Raw genomic sequence first — 22,798 nt, 5'->3', positions numbered from 1 at the left:
GAGGCATAAATTAAAACAAGGGGGATCCAAATGGGTTGAGGAAGTCAAATATTGGAACAGGTTACTCCAACACATTGTGCTGACTCTGCTCATGGAGATTTGTCTGGGCAAAGCTCCCCTTTCATGATTTACTCATTTTGAGGAACCTCCTAAGTGCCCTTTCAACCCAAATTACTCTCTGATTAAAAAGTTACACATGTTAAGATAGAAGTATTATTTTAATATGTATCTTAAGAGCCACTAAGAAAATGTCAGTTTGATTTGATTAAATCAGCTGCCTCAAAACACAGGAACGTTTTTGGGGAAAGAGTAGAACAATTCTATAGAAACTTTGATCTCCTATTACATATTTTTTTAACTTAGTTCTTGAAAACTTTGACTTCTCTTCCTGACGTTCAGGTGTAGAAAGATGAAACACATCCCAAGCATAGTAACAATCTGCCAAGTTAAAAAACCAAACGAGAAGGAATCCTGGGTAATCCTGGCCACTCTTATTTTGGCCATACTGAACACAGGAATAGTCAACATTTTTCACCTCTTTTTATAACAGATGATGAAGCCATAAAAGCAAATAGTTGAGAATAATTTTATTCATTAAATGGGATTTAATTGGGGTGGTTTTTATTACAATTAAAGGAGAGAAAATATCTTTGACAATAACCTTGTTTCCCAGTATACTCACAAAGAGTTTGGGAATATATCCAGCTACATATTTTGGTATTTGAGAAATAATTCATAGAAAGTATGTTGACAGCTGATAGAACAAATAATAAATGCTTTTTTGTTTCTTTCTTTGTGCTTTTTAATTCAAATAATTATTCTTTGATCATGGTGATTTCATTATCAGTATTTGGTCTTCAAGAATTCCAAGGATAAGAAGAATTTTAATTTTCAAGAGATATTAAATATTCACTTTGTTTTGTAGGTATTTCAAGTCTTGAGAAAAGGCCAAAATGGTACTTTGTTTCTTCTGTGACAATAAGGGGAAAAATGGTTTTGCCTTAACATTTTTTTCTACTTTAGGTCAAATTGCTGCATTGATACCTGATCACATAAAAACTAAATACATCTCAACTGTCTTTTGTGTGCCACTCTCCCTGAGATTATGAGTAACAGAAATTAGTTTGGGGATATTTTTAAAGATGAATGAATCAGGGACATTTTGTCCCCAGTTACTCAATTTCAAACAATTGTTAAATTTTATTCAGCATTAGGCTGATTTGCTCAGAATTGCCCATGGATGAAAAGTGTAGTTTTAGCCTTTTGCTCCATGGCTTGCAGCTGTTCTCATGGAAATTTTGCTGCTGACATGTGAGACAACAAGCTCAAGGCTTGATTTCCTTCCCTTAATGTTTGAAAAATTAATTTTTCCATAATTGTTTGAAGCAATTTATAAAACCACCAGGAAAGATATCCCTGCCTGCTCTCCAGTTCTGGCAAAGGACTCCAGGCTATATCTGCCCTCCTGCTTCCTTCTAATTCCCCATCCTTGGCTTTAGCCAGCAACCTCTTGTTTTCCTAGAATCTCCTCTGCCCTGGAATAGTCTTGCTGGAAAATGGTGTGAGAATCAGTTTCTTTTCTGGAAGGTTACAAGATGGTTTCTTGGAAGGGAAGGCATAAAACCGCAATGAAATCTGCAACAAACACAGAATTTTAATGGTGAACTTTTGAGATCAGGTAAACTGTTATGGAAGTGGAGGGACGGGTATGTTTGGAAAATTTGGCACAAAGCCTAATAAAGTAATTACTCTATTCCCTCCGTGCATTGCACAGAAATTTCATCTTTTCATGCATCATTCACAGCTCCCATTACTGATACCACAACATCTGAACTACTCTGAACATCAACAAAACAAACACCACTTTGTCCAGATGAAGGCTTGAAATCTTGTGAGTGGATGTTGTAGTTTTTGTTTTTGCTGTAATACCACGCACAGCTTCCAGACTGTTAACCTGATATTGAAAAGTATAGAATAATGAGTATTCTTGCCTGACTGTCCCGTTTCTCTTCCAGAAGTGATGTTAATTTGTGCTGGGAGCAAGGGTTACTTCTCATATTCATAATTTTATGTGCTGCTTTAATGGGAGAGGCAGGCAGACTGCAAAAGTGGAGCAATTTCACTGCAGTTAGTTTGTCACTGGCCTCCAGCTGTTGTTCTCACAGCAATGGTTTCCTACAGCTCAGCAATGTGAGGTCAGCTGAAATCAGGTTGTATCTGGGGAGAAATGAAAAGGCATTGCTTGGCAGGGGAAGGTACAGGCAGTCAGCACATGCAGAAAAATTGTTTACAAAGTAAAACATCTCTTGGTTCAGGCTGTGTCTTCCTGGGGTGTTCCATGTAGTGTCTGGAAAGCAAGAACATGTTGTCTAGTAGGAGGACTTAAATTTCAAGATTATGCTCTCACTGCTGTTAAGGAGTCAAGTTTGAAGCACACGTGAAGGGATGGTGGCAGCTTCTGAATGAAAACTCCTGACTGTGTGCCTCTAAGGTGATTTTCTGTGCCTGCTCAGCACTGGTCCACCCCAGGGAGAGCCCTTGACCAGGTGGGATCCTTGCACAGTGTGCAGATGGGGCTGCACTCTCTCAGGAGTTCCCTGACCCCTTTCTGAATTAACAATGTCCTCACAGAGGTCATAATCAAAGAAAACATTTCGGAGAAATCTCCTTGCAGAGCATGCACTCAGGTTGTGTTTAGTGGATGGATTCTATCCAAAACCTGGCCACATTTCTTAATCAAAAATGCAAAGTGTTTTTCTAGTTTATTATCAATAATTTCCTTCTGATAGGAAGGCATAAAATATAAGCTTTGTCAGATCAAGCATTTCTGTGCTCCAAGCTCTGTGTGTCACAAATTAAATCCTCTTGGATGCTGCTTGTTCCTGTGCTGGATCCTCCAGGATGGACTTTCAATCTGAGTATTCCCATCTGCATGAGTTAATTTCATTCTTGATCCTCCTCTTGTTGACAACTTCCACACATTTGATGTTGCAGTTGGATTGAGTTTTACTGTATCATTTCCAAATATTGGGCTGAACCAGAAGAGTAGTTTTTGGTTTTGTTTGTTTTTGTTTTTTTTTCTGAGCAGCTCAAGAGCATTTAGGATAATGTGTCTCTTATATGAGGTACTCAAAATACACTCTTAAGTTTACAGAGGTTTGCTCACATTCTATCTGTGCATATAATTAAAAAAAATACTGAGAAGACATCTCACTGAAAAAGGTATTTATCATATATTTTCCTCTTTATTTTTTCCTTCTTTGTAGAAGATTATGTCTTAAAAAGTTGATGCTCTTAGCCATGCACGGGCTAAGTTGTTTCATTTCCATAACTTGTCTGTTTTGGAGTTACTTGACTTCCTTTCTACTTGTTTCTGTTGTTTGGACAGAATCAGTGACAGGAAGAGAAGCATGAAAAATGGCTGAATTCTTGCTACCTGGAACCAACAACTTCCGCAGGTTCACTCAGGAATCCTTGGCAGCGATCAAAAAGAGAATTGATGCCAAAAAGAATTGTCAAAAAAATACCACAGAGCAGAAACCTGAGGAGAAACCACGTCCTCAGCTTGACCTAAAAGCTTTCCAGAAGTTGCCAGCTCTCTATGGAAATCCTCCTCCAGAGCTCATTGGGGAACCACTGGAGGATCTCGACCCCTACTACAAAGATCATAAGGTTAGAGCCAACCAAGATACTTGGATTTTATTTTTAATTAATTTAGGGCCAACCAAGATGCTTGGATTTTATTTTTAATTAATTTAATTCAGTTTAATTTATTGCATTGCCAAAGGATTCTGTGGGCAATCTGTCAAAGAGCTTTGCTTACATCCCTTTATACAAATTCGCATCCCTTTCTCAGTTAAACAATGCATGCAGTTGGCACAGCTGAGTGGTGTGCTGTAATCTTTTTTTGAAAAAGCTTAACTTTAAATTTTTAAAATTAAATAATATGAAATCAATTAAGATTTGAATCAGAATTGAAGCAGAAAAAATAAACTGGATAAAGGAAGAAAAGGGGAGTTTAGAAAGAAGTCATAATAATTAGGAGTTATAGTAAATTTGTACATTTTGTACATAATTTTGTACATTTTTGTAAATTCCATAGTTTTGAACAATGTTTTTTGCTCTATCTCAATGCTTTTGTTTCACTTACACACACAGTAAATGATGCTTAAGCATAAAGATTATTTTTAAATGATTGCTGATGAATCCTTACAACCACCTGGCTCAAGCTCCATATTCCAGTTGTGACATATTGAAGAATATGATTTTCAATAACAGACAGAGAAATGGAAATGAATCCATTGGGAATTATGCTTTTTGTTTGAAAGGAGGTTAGACATTGAACTAATTTCTACAGTCCAGGAGCTAGAGGATCACTGTCAACAATAGCAAATAATGAAAAGGGCTGCAGTTCTTCCTTGCATCTCTTCTGTATCTTGGCTCAATGAGGGGCTCATTCTATTTTAAGAGAATAATCATAAGCAAAATTAGTTCTGTGCATGGCTCTTTGCAAATCACAGGGTTGAAAAAAGAAGTTTGTGCTGAGGAATATTTTGCAGCTTGAGAGTTAAAGTTTCTGATGAAAGGTAGCAAATTTATTCAACCTTTCCACTAAACCAGGCTAAAGTGAAATTCCAGCTCTTGCTCATGACTGACAAAACAGGATATAGCACAAAAATAAGTTCTGTATTCAGCTTGCTGACAAATTCTTGTTTGTTTATTTTTAAAAGGTTTTCATAGTGCTAAACAAGCAGAAAACAATCTACAGATTTACTGCCACACGTGCCCTGTGGATCTTCAGTCCCTTCCATCCAATACGAAGAAGAGCAATTAAAATTTTAATACATTCATATCCTTTTATTGGCTTTATTCACTCTTTTTGATTATAAAGCCCTACATAATCATGTGCTTTTGTATTTTACAGCATTGAGTTACAGCATTTACAGCATTGGTCTTTTCCTCTCTACAGACAGATTCGAATTATGAATCACCTTAGATATTATTAGTGTTTTGGTACTCTTGTGATATTTAGAAATAAGATTTGTGAGCATTTGTCTTATTAAGCCTGATTTTCTACAAATTTGTGCTTTGAGCTCTGATATTGATTTTTTGATGTGTCATAAACAAGTATCTCATTCTGAAGCCTTTCCCAGTGAGAAGATTGATAGGATCTCTATCCTCTTTTTCATCTTCTGCTTCCCCAAATGTGGGAATTAATTTAACTCATGTGCCAAAGCTGATCAACCATTGGCCAGTTGTGAGAGAAAAGCTTGAGATAGGCAAGCACACACAGGAAAACACATAGAAAAAGACCATGTAAACTTTGTTTCTTTGGGAAATGAGATTCAAAAAGTATACATGGGGTATATGAAAGTAAATATTTCCAGGAATGCTTTTGAAGCGAATGTCTTGGGAATAAAAAGGTAATATAGATCCCACCTCATATATCAAATTTAGGAGGTGGGAATCACAAGTGTGTTGCTCCAGTTTGGCACTGGGGAAGGACACCCGAGCTGTGGATTCAGACTGAATCAGAGCCAGAGTGGAGTCTGTGATGTCCGTGTGTGGATTTCAGATTTGTAGCCATCTCCTGGCTCTGTGGTGTGAGGTAACTTCAATGACTCGAGGTTGTCATCACAGCAGCATGCAGACATCTCTGGAAGAGACACTCCTCTCATTTGGGGTTTCTCTGGGCAGAAGTTGGCTGACATTGGCATTTCCATGAGTGTCTCAGCTCCTTCTAACAGCTGGACTTTAGCCTAGAGCTAAAGCCAGGACTTGCTTTTTGTGGGGATGGAGAGGATGGAAAATGGCAAACAAAGATGTCTTTCCTATACTCTTCTACCCCATGGATTGCACACATGTGTGGTACAAGGCATGAGATCCAGCTCCAGAGTCATGTGCTTGAGCTTAGGTGTCCACATACGAGGGAAGCTGCCCAAGCTCCTGTTCTCTGGGCCAGCAGGTTCCAGACAGCCCCTGGGAAACCCCTAGAGCTGGCTAAACATGGGCATCACAATTGAAAAATCCCTTTCATCTATTAGAGAGCATCCAAAGAATGGCTATGAAGATGATGAATGGTCTGGAGGGAAAACCACATGAAGAGTGGCTGAGGGCATGGAGAAGACTGAGGGGAGACTCACTGTGGTCTTCAACTTCCTTGTGAGGGGCAGTGGAGGGGCAGACCCTGATTTCTTTGCTCTGGTGACCAGTGACAGGACTTGAGGAAACAGCTGGAGCCAAGCCAGAGGAGGTTTAGGTTGGATATCAGGAAAAAGTTCTCCACTCAGGGGTGTCTGGGCACTGAACAGGCTCCCCAAGACAGTGGTCACAGCACCAGCCTGAAGGAGCTCAACAAGCACTGGAGCATTGTTCTCGAGCACATGATGTGAGTCTTGGGATATCCTGAAAAGGGCCAGGAGCTGGCTTTGATGATCTTGATGGGTCCCTTCAAACTCAGCATATCCTGTGATTCTATGATCTAGAGTTGTTTGAGACTCCTGCAATCACCCTGTCAGATTTCATGCTGTCCTTTGGAAGAGAAGAGCTTTACCAGGTCAGAGGTAGATTTGCCTCCACCTGTGTGATTTGGGCAAGTGTTTAAATTTTATGCTGTAAAATGAAACGAAAATTGCATCCTTCCACCTAATCCTAAAGTGGTTGAGGGTCCTTTTTTCAGGCTGGAAATACTTAGAGCAGCAGATCTGCAATCAGTACAGAAGTCCATGAAAAATAGCAGTAGTGTGTTATCATCTAGCATGGCTCAAAATCAGTGAATACCTGTTCTTGCATGTGCTTTAAACAAAAAGCCAGATAATATCAGCCAGTGACTAATGCAATATTTAGTTGCATTTCTGAATCCATGTCATATTTTTTGCCTTCACTCCTGTGACTAACATTGTTCACCTGGTTTATCATGTGCACCATATTAACTAATTGTGTATTCATGTCTCTGACTGAGTCATCCAAGACTTCATCACCTTCATGGAACACATATGTTGAGTAAGTATCTGGGTATGTATATTTTTTATTTATGTAGTTGCATTGAGTTGTTGAGACTTGCCACTTTCACTCAAGATAACTTGTGGGAGATTTAAAAGGAAAGTTGCTTGTCTTAAGGGGGTTTTTTAATTTAGATTTTATTTGAGGAAGTAGTTTTGTCTTTAAGCCCAATATATACAATAATTTTGATGTTATAGGAGGTAGTAGGAGGTTAAGTTCCACTGGTGAACTGGCTTTATGTCTGTTCTGCTGCTCCAGTTTTCCCGCTTCCTGAAGTTACTCAATAATTATTTGCTCTCTATCAAGCTGTATTTCCTGTTGCTACTGATGCTGATTGAGCACATGGGAGTTGCTGTCTTTCAAAATTCTGACTAATTATATTGAAATGCTGAGTTTTCTCTAATAAAATGCTCTGTCAAAAGCACGTGGCCTGCAGAGTTCTGTTAGAATGGAAAGCTTTTATCTTCAATGCTGCCAACACCTGCAATGTTAAATCACAATAAATCCATGTTTTGCAGTCAGTCTTGAAATGTAAAATGCCATATTTATCTGTTTGGTTTTGGGTTTGTTGGTTTAGGTGTTTTTTAAGAGACTGTTTCAGCTGTCACATTTTCACTTTGGCAAAAATGCTAGAATATGAATATTGATTATTCTAACACCTAACACAAAGGAGAAGACTCCCAAATACTTAGTATTAAAAACAGGTTTAAAAGTATTTTTTACTATATCATGTTAAATGACACTGAAACAGCTTGGAATGGCAAATTCTCATGCAAGCAGGAACAAGACTCTGCATGGTATTACAGCACCAGAAGATGCTGAGGTGCTTCTCTACCTTTGAGAGAGTTAAAGGTTGGATTAGTATTGTATCTGCTGTTGACATCAGCTACCATTCAAATGCATTTCAAGAAAAATTTCAGAATACTTCTTTACAAATAAGAAGGGAAGCATTACATCCATATAATTTCTTAGTGCATTTTCTGACTACCAAATGAAAGCCTTTTGAATTCTGTAGGGATATCACTGCCTCCTTGAAATTATAAGTGCACTCAGTTAAGTCCAGAAGAGCTTTTACTGATAATTTTCCATTAATAAGAATAATTGCCATCTTAAATTGAAAACTCTCTACTCTTCTATTCCTCTAAGTGTTATAAATATTCTACAAAGAAATGGTTGCTGTGCACCCAAAGGAAATAACACAACATATCACACGTTCACTTGATCACTTGAAACTGGAGGAAGATACAAATCTGGATCTTTATTTTAGCTAGTAACTGGGAGTTTGGTGTTCATGAAATTATGGGGTCTCTCATGAAAGAATTTGGAAAAAAATTGTCGAATGCCAAAAAGTGTGCCATGGGTTGCACATTAATAGCCATGTCCAGGTTGCAGTCAGCTACTGTCTCCATCTCCATGTGAAGCAAATACTGATGGAATACACTGAATTCCAGCAGAAATCTTAGGTCTCTCCAGCATTGTCTCATTTTGCTGGCCCAGACTTTAAATAGTCTGACCGTGCCTCTTCTGTTGAGTGCTAACACTGCTCTTTCCCTTTGGCTCTTCCCTCCCCTCCTTAGATTTACCTTCACTGGCATTTACACTTTTGAATCATTGATAAAAATATTGGCAACAGGATTCTGTCTAAATGAATTCACTTTCCTCCGGGATCCCTGGAACTGGTTGGATTTCACCGTTATCGTCATGGCGTAAGTGGGAACAAATAAAATATGGATTACCTGCCTCCTCTCTCTGTGCTAGAAATTCTCATTGTCTCATCACAGACAGCAAAAGGCTGTCTGTGGTTTAAAAACCAACCCATGGCTCCTAATTGCACCTGAAACCATCTAGAACATTGACTTTTCCTCTTATTTAGCACCCAACTGTATTACAATAATATATTAGTTCTTCAAGAAGGGAATAGAGCTGTGCAGAGCAAGATATTCCCAGTGGTGGGTATATGTGAATGGATGTGTTTAGACTGGTGAAATTTAAGAGCTGGGTATAAATACAGACTTGCTGATCCCATGAATAAAAGTATAATTTTGCACTTAGGATGATGGCTACAGACACCAGGATAGTGGATTGAATTATGGCTCTATCTCCAAAAATTGTAGTTAAAGCCTAATTTTCTGGTAATTAGCAAACTTCTATAAACTGGTTAAATGCAGCTACAGAAGGAAGATCAAAACAGCTTAGCCAGCATTTGTAAATTCATAATATTGAGTGGTACTTTTGTATTTTAAATTAATGATGTTTAAAGATGCTCACAAGCTCTGCACAAGCCAGGAGCCACCTCCGAGGGAAACTCTAATAATGAAGAAATGCATTTCTATTTTATAAGTCTTCAGACAAATCCTTGATATGCAGCTTTTAATGCTTAAAATACACTTGGAAAGATTGACATCCAAGAATGACCACTGTAAATAAATGCCCAGTTAACTCTGTTCAACCACTTGGTATTTCACATCTGCTCTTTACAGGTATGTGGGAGCATTTAGTGACTTGGGGAGTGTGTCAGTCCTCCGGACTTTCAGGGTTCTCAGGGCTTTAAAAACCATTTCAGTAGTCCCAGGTAAGAAATTTTACTTGCTGAGTACTTTCTCTTCCTCACATTCTTTGCTTCATACAAAATGCTGGCTTTTTCCTTTTTCCCCACCCTGTATCTTTCACGAGTTGCAGACACAGCTGAATTTGTGCACACACTAAGTGTCTCAGTTCATCTGTCCCAGTCAGAATGAATCAAGTGCTAGAAAGAATATTGAATATAGTTTGTTTTCATTATGCTTTTAAAGATACTGCTTAGGATTTATAATGTCAGTTTTACAGAATATGCTTTTAGCTGATGTGTGTGTTATGGTTCCACAGAAATAATTCTGGATATTGAAGGGTCTTTACCACTAATGATTTTACATCATCAGTCCATGCCAGGAGAGGTTCAGATTGGATATTATCTTCCCAAACTACCAGTGTTGGAAGTATAATTTGAGTTATGCATATTACTTTTCGTGGATAAAGAAAACTAGACTATCTCTGGTTCATCACCTTTGCATGAATATTTTTCAGAGATGAAAGGAACATCTAAAAATTGTAGGGTCAATGAAAGGAGGAAAAAGTATTTCTCTCATATTAGTCACTCTCATTCTAAATATACTTGTATTGCAAATATATTTGCCACATACTAACCTGTAATTCTTATACTTTTATACATTGTTTTAATTCTACTCTAGTATTATATTTGAATCTCAGTTTTTCATCCTGCATTTCCTTTTTATATTGTCTTTTTAGGGCTCAAGATCATTGTAGGGGCACTTATCCAGTCTGTTAAGAAACTTGCAGATGTGATGATCCTGACTGTTTTCTGCCTGAGTGTTTTTGCCCTCATAGGCCTCCAGCTTTTTAAGGGCAATCTCAGGCAAAAGTGTATCAGGAACTCTACCGGGATTTGTAATAAAACATGGGAAAGTTACGAAAAGTTTGCTAATGATTCAGGTAATTTTTTCTCCTTAATTCTTCTTTAGATGATGCTATAGACACCTATGCACAAGTATAACTACTGCTGTGAATTAGGATGTTTTGATTGTTGTTTTGATGAGTAACTACCTGATAATGGCCTTCTGTTTGCCAGAGCAGCTTGCAGGCATCCAGGAATGCACTCCTTCCCCTCATTAAAAGAAAAATCACTCCCAAATTTTCCAGTAACATCCAGACCTGTTTCCCTGAATGATATGACAATAACTGAAACATGCATTAGCTCATTCTCTGTTGTAATTCCCCAAAGTTCACCTTTTACTACAGGCTGAAGAGCCCATGCATCTTCATTTTCCTGCTCAGTGAGAACTGCTCCTCAGCTTAAAACAGAGGAGTTTTTTGAAAAGCAAATTACTTACTTCTTGACATCAAATATATCTTATTTTGTGTCTTATATAAGATATATATTATATAATATATAGATCTGATTTTATGTCTTTTATATATATATATCTTATTTTAAATCTTATATAAGATATATACAATACATATGTTTCATGTTTACACCTTGGCTGAGGCTGGTGATGGAACCATGGAGCAGACATTTGAAAATGAATCAAAACATTCTCAGAGGAAGAATTGTAAGGTGCAATTCAGAATAGCAAAGCAAAGCCTTGTGTTAAAGGAGAAGACTCAATATATATGAAAAAGCCAGACTCAAAATAATCAATGTCTGTGCCAGAAATATGAAGAAAGCTTCATCGCTGAAAAAACCCTCCCAGTGAGTTCAGACATAGCAGCAGTTGCACAGGGAGAAAAGAATTTTCCCAGGGCAACTCATGAAATACATTAAAAATCACATAGATTTGCTGTTTGTCCACACTCTGTGTGGGAGATTTGTTCAGACATGATTTTTTCAATAACTTCCCAGACCAGGAGAAGAAAGTGTAGAAAAGATTTTTGAGGAAAATATTTGTTTTTATTGTTCCTACCAAAAGAAACAAGTTTCTACACATATGAAACAAGTAATTTACATGTACAGAATGCTGCAAAAATCATAATTGAAAGCAAACTTGAAAATGAACCAATGACTAGAACACCATAGCAGAGACTATGGTTGTGGCAAAGTCAGGCTAAAAATTATGATTTTTCTGTGCTGAAGAACAAGAAGGAAAAGGATCTGTACTTTAGTATATGTAGAACATTGAAGCTGTATAAAGACAATGGTGTGGAGAAAACAGAGCTCAAGAAATATAAAATCTGTGTTGCTTCACAAACTTTGTGTTGCTCAGATCCTATGCTAAAAGGAATAGGAGAACCCAGACAGGTTTAATGCTTGGTAGATTACTTTCTTGTAAGATTTAGGATGTACAGCCCTATAAGTCCAGTTTTCTATAAAACTATTTTTATATATTTTTATGGACTGCTTTCTTCCTGATTTTGTGGGAAGCTCCCATCTCCCACATGGAGAACTATATTTTATTATAATTCTTTTCAATTCAATCACTGAATCTTCTTTAAAAACTTCTTATTTTTTTCAGTTTACAGGAGTGGAGCTCAGCAAAATTCCAGTGGAAAGTAGCCCAGATAGGGATTCAGTCCTTTATGGGGTATTTACATGGTATGGCAGAGCTAATATCAAAGGCTCCTGGTGGCTCTGAATCATGCTGACTTATCTGATGAGCACAGGAGAGGTTTGAGAAGCAACAGGGAGATGTGAGACCTCCCTTCCATCTGGGATAATAAATCCACACCTTAATGGAGATAATTAGCTATTAGCTAGAGCTTTTACTTTGATTCTGCTGATAGCAGAGTAACTAATGCTAAGAGAAATAAGAGAAGAGTTCAAAAAGGGCACAGCTCCAGCATCCTAATGGATAAATCTGCATTTCTCAGCTGAGCAGGGTTAGGAGCTGCTGTTGGGCTCAGCAGTGGTGGATATTCACACAATCAAATACTCTTTGTTCCACCTTAGAACTGGACTTTTTTATTGCTCATTGGAAGCAGACATGGGCTATTCTACTCCTAGCAACGTTTGCACACATTCTTGGAGAGAGGTAATTGCTACAGGCCAGAATTCTGCCAGTTTATGCCAACATTTACCAAATATTGCATTGGTTTAACACTTCTATTAGATGTCAGGGAGAAATTCTTTATTCAGAGAATGGTGACACCCTGGCACAGGTTGCCCAGAGAAGCTGTGGCTGCCCCTGAATCCTTGGAAGTGTCCAAGGCTGGGCTGGATGGGGCTTGGAGCAACCTGGGATAGTGGAAGGTGTCCCTGCCATGGCAGCGGGTGGAATGAGATGAGTTTTACCATCCCTTCCAACCCGAACCACTCTGGGATTCTGTGACTGCATTTGAGCCTATGTCTTCTAATTCATCATTTCCTTTATACAGATGTAGCCAAAGTGATAACTGTAAAAATTCTTCAGAAGGACTGCCTTCAGTCTGAAATTCATGCACACACATATGCATGTTTATTAATGAGGCCAGGGCATCCTGCAATCTGGTGCAGTTAATGTGAGCATGGGAAACCTGTGCACTTGCTCTTACAGGTCACTGGTTACTCATCACTATTAATATTAAATGATAGGGGATTAAGGCTAGAAAGTGCTCTGGGTTCAATTTTTTTTTCTTTTCTTCTTTTTTTTTTTTAATAGATGACTTTGCTAGGAAAAATGGTACTGTGGATATTTTGCTGTGTGGTCCTGGTGCTGGGTGAGTGATTTAAGATTATTTCTTCCTTGGAAGTTTTCTCTGCCTCAGTGCTCCTACATTTGCTCAGTCATGCAAGACAAAAGAAATTCCAAGCTTTCCTTGAATGCAGAAACAGGAACACAGAAAACAAAGTATAGCAAACAGTCAAATAATTTAATTCTTGTAGGGAACAAAATATGAACCTTCAGTTGGGCTTATTCAGATCCAATTAGTCTTTTTAGACTTTCCTGAAGTGTTGTCTTCCTTTTTCCCATGGATATATGAAAATGTGAAAAATCTGAGGTACATCACAGGACAGATACTCCTCTCTGTGAAGTCTCATGAGCATTAAACTGGTAAAACAAAACGAATTTTGGAGGGCAGGTTTGGGCAAGGAGGGAGATGTGGCTGCTTTGCAGTGAGGGGCAGGGGATGAAGATTGATGGTGAGAGGGCTGTCCTGGGATGGTGATCTACTCCAGCCTGTCTTCTTCCTTTTTTTCTGGATTGTGGGTGATGCTTTTTCCATCCCTCCTTCCAGTCAATTCTTCCTGGAGAAGAAAATTTTGCACTCTAGTGAACTGCAGAGCTGGAACATAATTGGAACTCTTACATCAAGCTGAAGTTTTCCTTGAAATCTGCACATTTACAGGAGCTCCACTTTTTGTTATTAATTGCAGGGACTGTCCTCCTGGCTATAAATGCTGTAAAATTGGGCCAAATCCTGATTATGGTTTCACCAGTTTTGATACATTTGGCTGGGCTTTTCTTTCCTTATTCCGCCTGATGACCCAGGACTACTGGGAGCGTCTGTACCAACAGGTACCAGTTTTGTGCATGGCTCAGAGGTGATCTTCATTGGTTGAAGCAGAAAATGTGTAAAGAGGACAAGAAACCTCAAATAAAATCAATAGCTGCAAGTCATCAAGCCCAGGTCTTGCCTTCTGCCTGTGACTCCTAGAAAAGGGATGCTGAAGTGCTTCCCAGCCCTTTTGCCCTGCTCTTGGAAAAAAGTCCTAAAAGGGTTCTGTACTGTCCTTCAAAAATGTAAAAATGCCTCCTCCATTGTCTTCATGGGAGGGAGGAAGACAGGGAAGAATGGCAAAGAAATGTTTAATTCTATTTAAGCTTCCTGAAGCATTGTGTCTAGGAAGCTCAGTGCTTTTAAAGAATTTCAGAGACATATTGAAAGCCTGCCTGGTATTTTTTGTGGTAATGTTTATCTCTGGGGTGTGTTGCTTGCAGACCCTCAGAGCTTCTGGGAAGGTGTATGTAGTCTTCTTCATGATGGTCATCTTTCTGGGCTCATTTTATCTAGTCAACTTGATTCTGGCTGTAGTAACAATGGCATACGAGGACCAGAACAAGGCCACCATTGCTGAAACCGAGGCAAAGGAAAGGAAATTTCGGGAAGCTATGGAATTACTGCAGAAGGAGCAAGAGGTACGTAATTATTCACTTGCAGGTGTTTGTCTCATTGTTCTATTTGTGGTCAGGTTTAGGTTGGAAGGGACCTTAAAGATCATCTCATTCCAAGCCCCTGCCATGCCAGGGACACCTTCCACTAGACCAGGATGCTCAGAACCCCATCCAGACATAAGAAAAAGCATCACTCCCTGGGTACAGCTGTATAGAAAAAACATTCATGGAAATAGGAGCAAGTGATAGCTTGTTGAAATTAGTGATTCCTGGAGCTGCAGCACAGCTTCTTGTTCAGCTGTGTATGTTTCCTGTGAAACAATGATTGTTATTTTGGATAAAAAGCATCCAAGGTTGATGTTACTCTAAGAAAAACAAGATTTTTAAATTGGGAATATATAAAATTCTATCAGCCAGCAGCTTCAAAAAGAAAGTTTGATTGTTTTTTAAATTTTTTAATTTTATTTTGTCATTTGGGCTGCTAAGCAAAGAAACACACAGTAATTCTACTGCAATAACATCAGAGACAAAACCTATTGTAGTTGAATGAAAAGTCTCTTGGTAACTTAAATAGCATAGAAGTTTCTGGAACAAGATGCTCCTGTGTTTTAAAAATATCACCCTAAATTCAGCATTGGAGGGAAATCATCCACACTGGGAATATAGTCCCAAGGATCCCCAATGAAAAGAAAGACTTTTATTATGGTTTGAACATTTATTTTGGGGAAAGAATATATTCTACTACATTATTTTCAAACTGAGCATTTTTATTGTAAGCAAATTTGCCATATGGAGGAGTAGGAGCTATAATGTGATTATTTTGCCTCTGGCAGGCTGGGTACTTGTAATCATATAACACACTGCAAATAGCAAATTGTTCAGTGCTCCATATGTTGGGGAAATTCTCTCCTCTTTCATTTAGCATTATTACATATTTGAAGATTTTTAGTGAGTTTTGTGAAACACAAATTGTTATCAGAAAATAATAATACATAGCACAGAAATGTTTTCTTTCTGCTTTTACTTAAAGCACCCAGCAAAAATATAATCTTTTTTTTTTTTTTTTCAGTCACTGGGTATTAAAGGGATTGATATCCTGTCACTTACCTCCTTTGAAGCCTCTTCTCTGTCACCCAAAGAAATCAAAGAAAGGAGCAATAGGGAAATGAGAAATAAGTCATTGGGGAGAGAAGAAAATGAAGAAGAACTTCCCAAGTCACAGCTCCCAGACAGTCAACGAAAGTTGGTAATCTATTATCTGAATCTGAAATCCTTAAAACTTTTCTAATTTTAATTTAAAATTAATGGCTTGAAAGCATGAACAAAATCCCATTACAAACACAGATTACTCTTAAATCTTTGAAATAAACAATTGTTGGAATAAAGAAGAATTAGTTGAAAACATTAATTTGAAAAGAAAGTGTTATAAAAAACAGATAAATTTTCTATAACAAAGAGAAATAAAAAAAAATGACTATCAGAACTTAGCTTTTATACCATCATTCTCTGTGAAAAATTTCATACTTAAAATGTAAGCATAAAGCTTATCTCAAAAATAGCTGGTACAGCTCATAAAGTTTTATTATCTGCCATTGAGGATCTAAACATAATCCTTCCTGAAAAATCTAAATCGAATAGGAGTTTTGGACTTGCAGTGGTTGATAGCAGATGTTACGAAGCTGTAATAATTTAGCAATTCCCCAGATTTCCTCTGTGATGTTACGCTCTTCTCTCTGTTTTGCTCTTCCTTGGCTCCCAGTCTCTCCTGGGCCTGGCCCCAGCCAAGCGCCGGCCGAGCCACGGCAGCGTCTTCAACTTCCAAATCCCCGCCGTGGAGGTGGAGCTGGGCTCCAGGACGGACCTCGCTGCCGAGGGACTCAAACCCCGCTGCCGGTCCCTGTCGGGAGCGCCGATGGGAAGGCGCCCCAGCCTGCAAAGCCAACGGGGCCACAGCTCCCACCCCGCCACCCCGAGCTGGGCGCGGAGCAGCGACGGGGCCAACCTGGATGAGCGCCTTGGGGTGGGCTCGGGGCTGGCAGGAGGGAGCAACAGGGTGCACAGCCAAGATCCCGTGTCCTTGGAAGGAGCTGTGCTTCCACCAGTCATGGAAGATGCGGGAAAGGGGAATCTGGTAAGGAAAAATATCATATTTCAAATACATTACTTATATTATGGCTTCTTGATCAGTGGTAGGGTTGGGTTTTTTTGCTGTTGTTTTAAGAGTTTCACCTTAATTGTGAACAGTGATGCGAACTCAAGTGTTGCTATTGGACACAAAGTGAGTCACAGATGCTTGGTAAGTTTAGAGGAGTAAAAAGAGAAAGTTTTATTCAAACATCTGGCATTTATAGAATTCTAAAGGTGACCACAGATTGGAGGATGGAATTACCACCTCTCCAACCACACTGGTCAAACCAACTCTCTCTTCCCACAGAGAAGAACAAAATAATCATTATTTACATGAACAGTGAGAACTCCAGTAGAAATATGTAAACATATCAGAAGGCTGAAGGAGTTTTATGAGAGCTTTAAAACTTTCAAAAGAACTATAAAAGAAAACTTAACACTTAAAAATCAGGGCAACATTCAAGCATGCTGATGTGGGAATTTTTAAGTTGTCTGTAGAAACTGGTTTATAATACTCTGATGCTTCCTGGAAATTAGATTTTGGCCTTACTGTTGTAAATCTTATATTTCTACTATTCATTAATTGCATTAACATACTTTGAAAGGTTCCTAGTGCTGAAATTACAAGTCATCCTTTTCCTCCTAAATGCTTCTCAGAGGTGTAATTTTGAATAATACCTGTGATTTTTTTTTGTTCATAGCCCCTTTAGCATCATGCAGCAGTTTGCCTGTAAGTTCCCCAATTTCCCCTATTTATCCTTCAATTCTCTCCTATTTCATTAGTCTCTTGAATCATTTCTAGGCCTATTTCCCCTCATACACTCATTTCCAAAGCTGTGTTTTCCCCATGTTACATGCTTGCAGGATCCATGCATTGCAGCCCCACAACAGAGTAGGACCTTCAATCTCAGCATCTATTACATCTTGTAAAAATGTACATTTATTTGGCTGCCCATCATTGTTCCTATTAACTCACAGTTACCCGTCATCACATCCTGACTCATTTCACTCCCGTGGTATCTCCCTAATCGTGTTTACTTCTCTGAGCAGCCAGCTGTGCATGATGAGAGCAGCATGATGCATTTACCTCCTCATCTGTCAGCGGAGTACTTTAATGAGGCTCTTCAGAGACAAAGGGCAGCAAGTGTAGTCAGCATAATTACCAGTGTCTTGGAGGGTAAGTGGTTCCTCATTAAGTTTATTTCAACCCTAAAGTAATGCTGCTATGAAAGAACAAAACTTATTTCTTAAAGGCTAGCAGAGAGTTGTGGGTGTGTCGTTAGGAATTTCATTGTTAAATTGGACATATTTTTGAAAAAAAGGTGTTACGCAGTCTCTCTGTACTGGAACACATTCTTTGCTTATTGTAAAAGCTTGTTCTGTGGCAGAAAGTGAAGGGCTTGGGGTGAGAGTGAGTGGAAGATATTTCTGATCATCTGACCTACAGGACTGGCACACTTTCCTTCTCCTGATCCTCTGATTTCTGTTGTGTCAGTGGCAGAATTCAGAGGATTCACAGAATTTAACAATTAGTAAGAATATGCAAGTTAAATTATTTGTGACAATCTTTGGATATTGAGTACTTAACTTTAAAATTTTATTCCTTTAATTTACCTTCCCATGTGGGAGCTAATCAGTGATAATTATTTTGATGACTGATAATTTTGTTGCAGATTTTGCTGAAAAATTTCAGTCCAAATTATTCAGGATGAGGAACTTTTGTTTTCTTTTGGGCCATTTGAGGAGCTCTACCACCAGTTCTTGGACCACAAGTACGGGATTGAATAGGGGTGGCAGGAGGCTCCCTGTTCTTAATTTTTAAAAAGTTTTTTTCCAGGAGAATCACAGTTACAACACATCCAGTTGAGCTTTGCCTTGCAGTGTAATTCACTGAAGATCTGGGTTTTGTTGCACAGTTTCAGCTGTGAGCTGGAGTGGGACAGGACTTGCAGCTCTAGAGGAAGACAAGAGTTAGACCTGGAGTGAGGATTGAGTCAAAGCAATCACTCTGGAATAAGTGGTGGAGGGTGCAGTTGTAGGTATTGAAGCCTGGAGGAGAATAAATGAAAATTAAACAGAGGGAAGAAATAAGGACAGGTCCAATTAAGAAAAGGATGTGAGTCAGACCCAGCTCATCTATTTCTGAAAAGCTTCCAACTCCCTGAAAACCAGATGAGTAATTCCTACTGTGCTTGTATTTAAAGCTAGTTCCAGTTAGTCAATGAATTTGCACAGGACTTAAGCTGGGTCAAAAGTATTTTGAAGGTCTAGTTAATATTAATGGTGAAGAAAGAAAAGCTATGAGATTTAGATTTGATTAAAAAGATAAAAATGACAAAAGACAAAGCAGCTTCTGTCCCAATTTCTACTTGAGGAAAATGGGGATGTGTTGAACTTGCATCAGCTGGGAAATGGTGGGTGTGACCTTTCCCATAGAAAAGGCCAAAGGCCAAATTTCAGGCAATCTGGACTTGCCAGAGTCAGAATTCCCATGTCTACCACTGATTCTTTAAACTGCCTTGAGGGTCAAGGGAGACAAAACGTTGTTGTGTGTGACACAGCCGTTGTCCCAGACACGCGTGTGAGGACACAAATATCTTTTGCCACATGGTTGTAGTACCAATCTGAGACAAATAAAACCCTTTCCAAAGGCTTTTGAAGGAAGTGCTCAAAAAAGAATTTGGCATTTTTCTCTGAATTTTTATTTTCACGTTTATCAGCTGATGTAAGAACCACATGAATGGTAAAAAGTGCAGGGAGGCTCTGTGAGAGAGGAAAGATTTCATTTTACTTCTCTGGTCTTTTGAATGCTTGAAGGTGTTATTTCACCATCTTGCTCCGTGATAACTAATGATAGAAAGATTTTCTTTTTCATTTAGAACATGAGGAAGCTCAGCAGAAATGCCCACCACGCCTGAAGAACTTTGCTTTAAAGTATCTAATTTGGGACTGTTGCCCACTTTGGTTGAGAATCAAGGAAAAAGTGGCTGCTTTCATACAGGATCCTTTTTTTGATCTCACCATCACGGTTTGCATTGTGATGAACACTTTGTTCATGGCACTGGAGCACAATAATATGTCACCTACTTTTAAATTCATGCTTAAAATTGGAAACTTGGTAAGCAAATTCTCAGCTATGTGGGTTTTTATACAATTGATTAATTGGTTGATGTGCGTTTTCACTTGAAACATAAAAAGTGACAGTAAAAATTAGCAAACTGCATTTATAAACTTTGTTTCTAACACAGATGATTCCCAGATTTTTTAATGCACTATGTCATGCTCCTGAGAATGCAGAAAACCATCCTCCAATTTTAATTGAAAGTGCATTAGGACTTCATAAACATGGGTTTTATTAACTTGTCCATGAGTGTTATTTGAGGGGAAATGACCTAGAGATAAGATAAATTCACGGCTACTTTCAGGCTGATGCTACTGTTTCCTTGTCACAGGTTTTTACAGGAATCTTCACTGCAGAAATGATCTTAAAAATCATCGCTCTAGATCCCTATTACTATTTTCAGAAGCCCTGGAATATTTTTGACAGTGTCATTGTCACACTGAGTTTAATTGAACTGAGTTTCCCTAGACACAAAAGCAAGAAAGAAAGGGGAAAAGGAGGAACCCTGTCAGTTTTACGATCCTTCAGACTGGTAATGCCTCACGCATGCTCAGTTGTATGAAACTTTATCTTGTCAATTTAATAGAGAATACTTCTGCAGTTAGGAGGCGAGAAATTATTTTTTTTTTACCCCAATTATTTTTACTACCTCTTCTTGACTATAAAAAACACACTCAAACTCCTTGTGATGTTAGAGTTTAACAAGTCTATTTCTTGTGGATTCACTGAGAAATATTCAAAAGAAAAAATATTTCAGAATGGATATGTTATAAAACTGACACAACTAATTAAATACTAGCAGAGGAAATTAGAAAAAAGTGCCGGAGTACAAACAGAAATAAAGAATATTTAAAGAAATATGTGAAATTATGTTAAGGTGTCCACTTCATATACTGGGGACTGATTTAAATTGCTTTATCAAAATATAGACTCTTTTCATAGTACTACAGTAGCAGTACCTGAGCTTTTGGTCCTTTGTTTTACATGTAAATTAGGCACCATAATCTACATCAAGAGAATTGCATGGACAGCTGCCTGCTTTTATCAGAGTCTCAAGTTAGTTTGTTCCTTTACAAGGTGATTAGTTTGTGTTTGCTGTGTTGCCCAGTCAAAAGAAAAAAATATCTATAAATACTTTTTAAAAGTATAAACATGCCACAAATGTTGCATTGCTGGATTAGTTCAGAATATCAGTAATTTGTTGTTGTAGGATTTGCATGGTGCAAAAATGAGTTATCTCTACCGATGTCTAACACTATGTTTTATGTTGCTATGCAGCTGAGGGTCTTCAAACTGGCAAAGTCCTGGCCAACTTTAAACACACTAATTAAAATAATTTGTAACTCCCTGGGAGCACTGAGTAATCTGACCCTCGTCCTGGCAATCATCGTTTTCATTTTTGCTATAGTAGGGGTGCAACTTTTTGGGAGAAGTTATGTGCTCAACTGCACTAAAATAAGCAAAGACTGCAAGCCACGCTGGCACATGAAGGACTTTTTCCATTCCTTCCTCATCATTTTCCGAATTCTGTGTGGAGAATGGATTGAGACCATGTGGGACTGCATGGTGGTTGCTGAACCATCACTGTGTCTTTTTGTCTTTCTGCTGGTCATGGTGATAGGAAATTTAGTGGTAAGTTTCGCAAGGTGTTCTTCTCTTCATCTATCTTTGTAGACTCCAGTTAATGGCTGTTCTGAAAACAAGAGGTAGATTCCCTAAAAACAGGTGGAAAAGTTACCTATATTTGTTATAGTCTGTGGAATCCTCTTTTTCCTTTCACCTTTGGGCCATTGTCTGTATTTTTCCCATTTTTGTAAGCTTTGCACACAGCATCACTTGACCTTTTCATGTGGCAATGTGACAAGAAATACCTTTGCAGTAAATACACTACAGGCAGGTACGTTCCTCTGCATCTTGGGATTTGGATGTAAATAATCAGTGAGGCTTATGGCTTACCTGCTTGAATTAATTAGGGCAAGTGCTTAAGTCCCTCTCTAAATCAATTTTATTTATTTTATTAAGAACTCATGCAATGTACTGAATTCTTTATCAGCAAATGGCATCTCAAAGTACATTTATATCCAAGAGCTAAATCTTGCAATGGCATAACCTACACAGCCTCAAGGGACACAAGGGACAGCCTGCCTTCCTTGGTCCAGAGCTGTCCTTTCTTGATGCCCAACTCATAAATATCTTCTTTTACTAACTTTGTTCCTCATGTCCTTCATTCATGTGCCAAGCTCTCTTAATTGTAAAAAAATATCTGAACATATTTAACTCTAGGCAGACCTTTATGGGAAATCTCTGCTGAATGTGACTGAATCCTAAATATGTATTTAATGTCCTGTCTGTTCCACACTGCAAGTATTGATGTCAGTGATGAAATGCTGTGAGTGAGATATATATCACATCATGTTAACTGTCAAGCAATGAAGTGTTTAGCCCTCACTTTTTGTCCAGGTTTTCTTATGGTCCAAGGAAGCAGAGAGAATACTGAGATTTATTCCAGCCTAAAGTTAATAACTAAAACAGATGGGATGAATCGACCTCTGCAGAGCTGATATTCTCCACTGCCTGTGGTCCTTGGATGGCTCAGGGGTGGTATCTGCCCAGTTCTGCCACAACAAAAATTAAGATACACAGATCCCATTAGTAACCAAAATACTAGTGAAAAAAATTAAATTTGCACGTTCCCTTAAAAGCAAACAAACAAAAAACAAGTGAAGGTTTAAAAATTCCTTTGTTTGAAAGTACTTATAAATGAAAAATTCAAGCTTCTCTTGGTTTTGATTTTTGTGATAATGTAGCAGATTTGAGGAAATTTCTGGGCCTGAATCTGATCTTACAGAATTTTGGAAGTAACTCCACAGAGGCCTGATTTAATTCTAATTTGAAGAATGAAGATGCAATTATTAAACTGACAAGATGTGAGTCTATGTTGCTGCTTTAACCTGTGAAAAGT

General features: G+C 38.3%; 1 protein-coding gene across 1 annotated transcript in view; it reads left to right on the top strand.

Annotated features, from left to right (window-relative positions):
* The first annotated feature begins 3,417 nt into the window (after nt 1-3,417).
* LOC110484557 (sodium channel protein type 5 subunit alpha) overlaps nt 3,418-22,798 on the top strand; it is a 32,250-nt gene continuing 12,869 nt past the window's right edge. Inside the window, exons 1-15 of the mRNA XM_021555307.2 lie at nt 3,418-3,672; nt 4,731-4,845; nt 6,894-7,002; nt 8,580-8,708; nt 9,483-9,574; nt 10,288-10,491; nt 13,134-13,191; nt 13,850-13,991; nt 14,415-14,612; nt 15,658-15,834; nt 16,348-16,719; nt 17,766-17,892; nt 19,595-19,833; nt 20,168-20,368; nt 21,115-21,468. Of these exons, the coding sequence (XP_021410982.1) occupies nt 3,418-3,672; nt 4,731-4,845; nt 6,894-7,002; nt 8,580-8,708; nt 9,483-9,574; nt 10,288-10,491; nt 13,134-13,191; nt 13,850-13,991; nt 14,415-14,612; nt 15,658-15,834; nt 16,348-16,719; nt 17,766-17,892; nt 19,595-19,833; nt 20,168-20,368; nt 21,115-21,468 (2,772 nt within the window). The remainder of the gene's footprint in view (nt 3,673-4,730; nt 4,846-6,893; nt 7,003-8,579; nt 8,709-9,482; nt 9,575-10,287; nt 10,492-13,133; nt 13,192-13,849; nt 13,992-14,414; nt 14,613-15,657; nt 15,835-16,347; nt 16,720-17,765; nt 17,893-19,594; nt 19,834-20,167; nt 20,369-21,114; nt 21,469-22,798) is intronic.

This window comes from Lonchura striata, chromosome 1 (assembly GCF_046129695.1).
Source record: "Lonchura striata isolate bLonStr1 chromosome 1, bLonStr1.mat, whole genome shotgun sequence".
Lineage (NCBI taxonomy): Eukaryota > Metazoa > Chordata > Aves > Passeriformes > Estrildidae > Lonchura > Lonchura striata.
The sequence above is the reverse complement of the archived record's forward strand: the minus strand, read 5'-3'. Positions and strand labels throughout refer to the sequence as shown.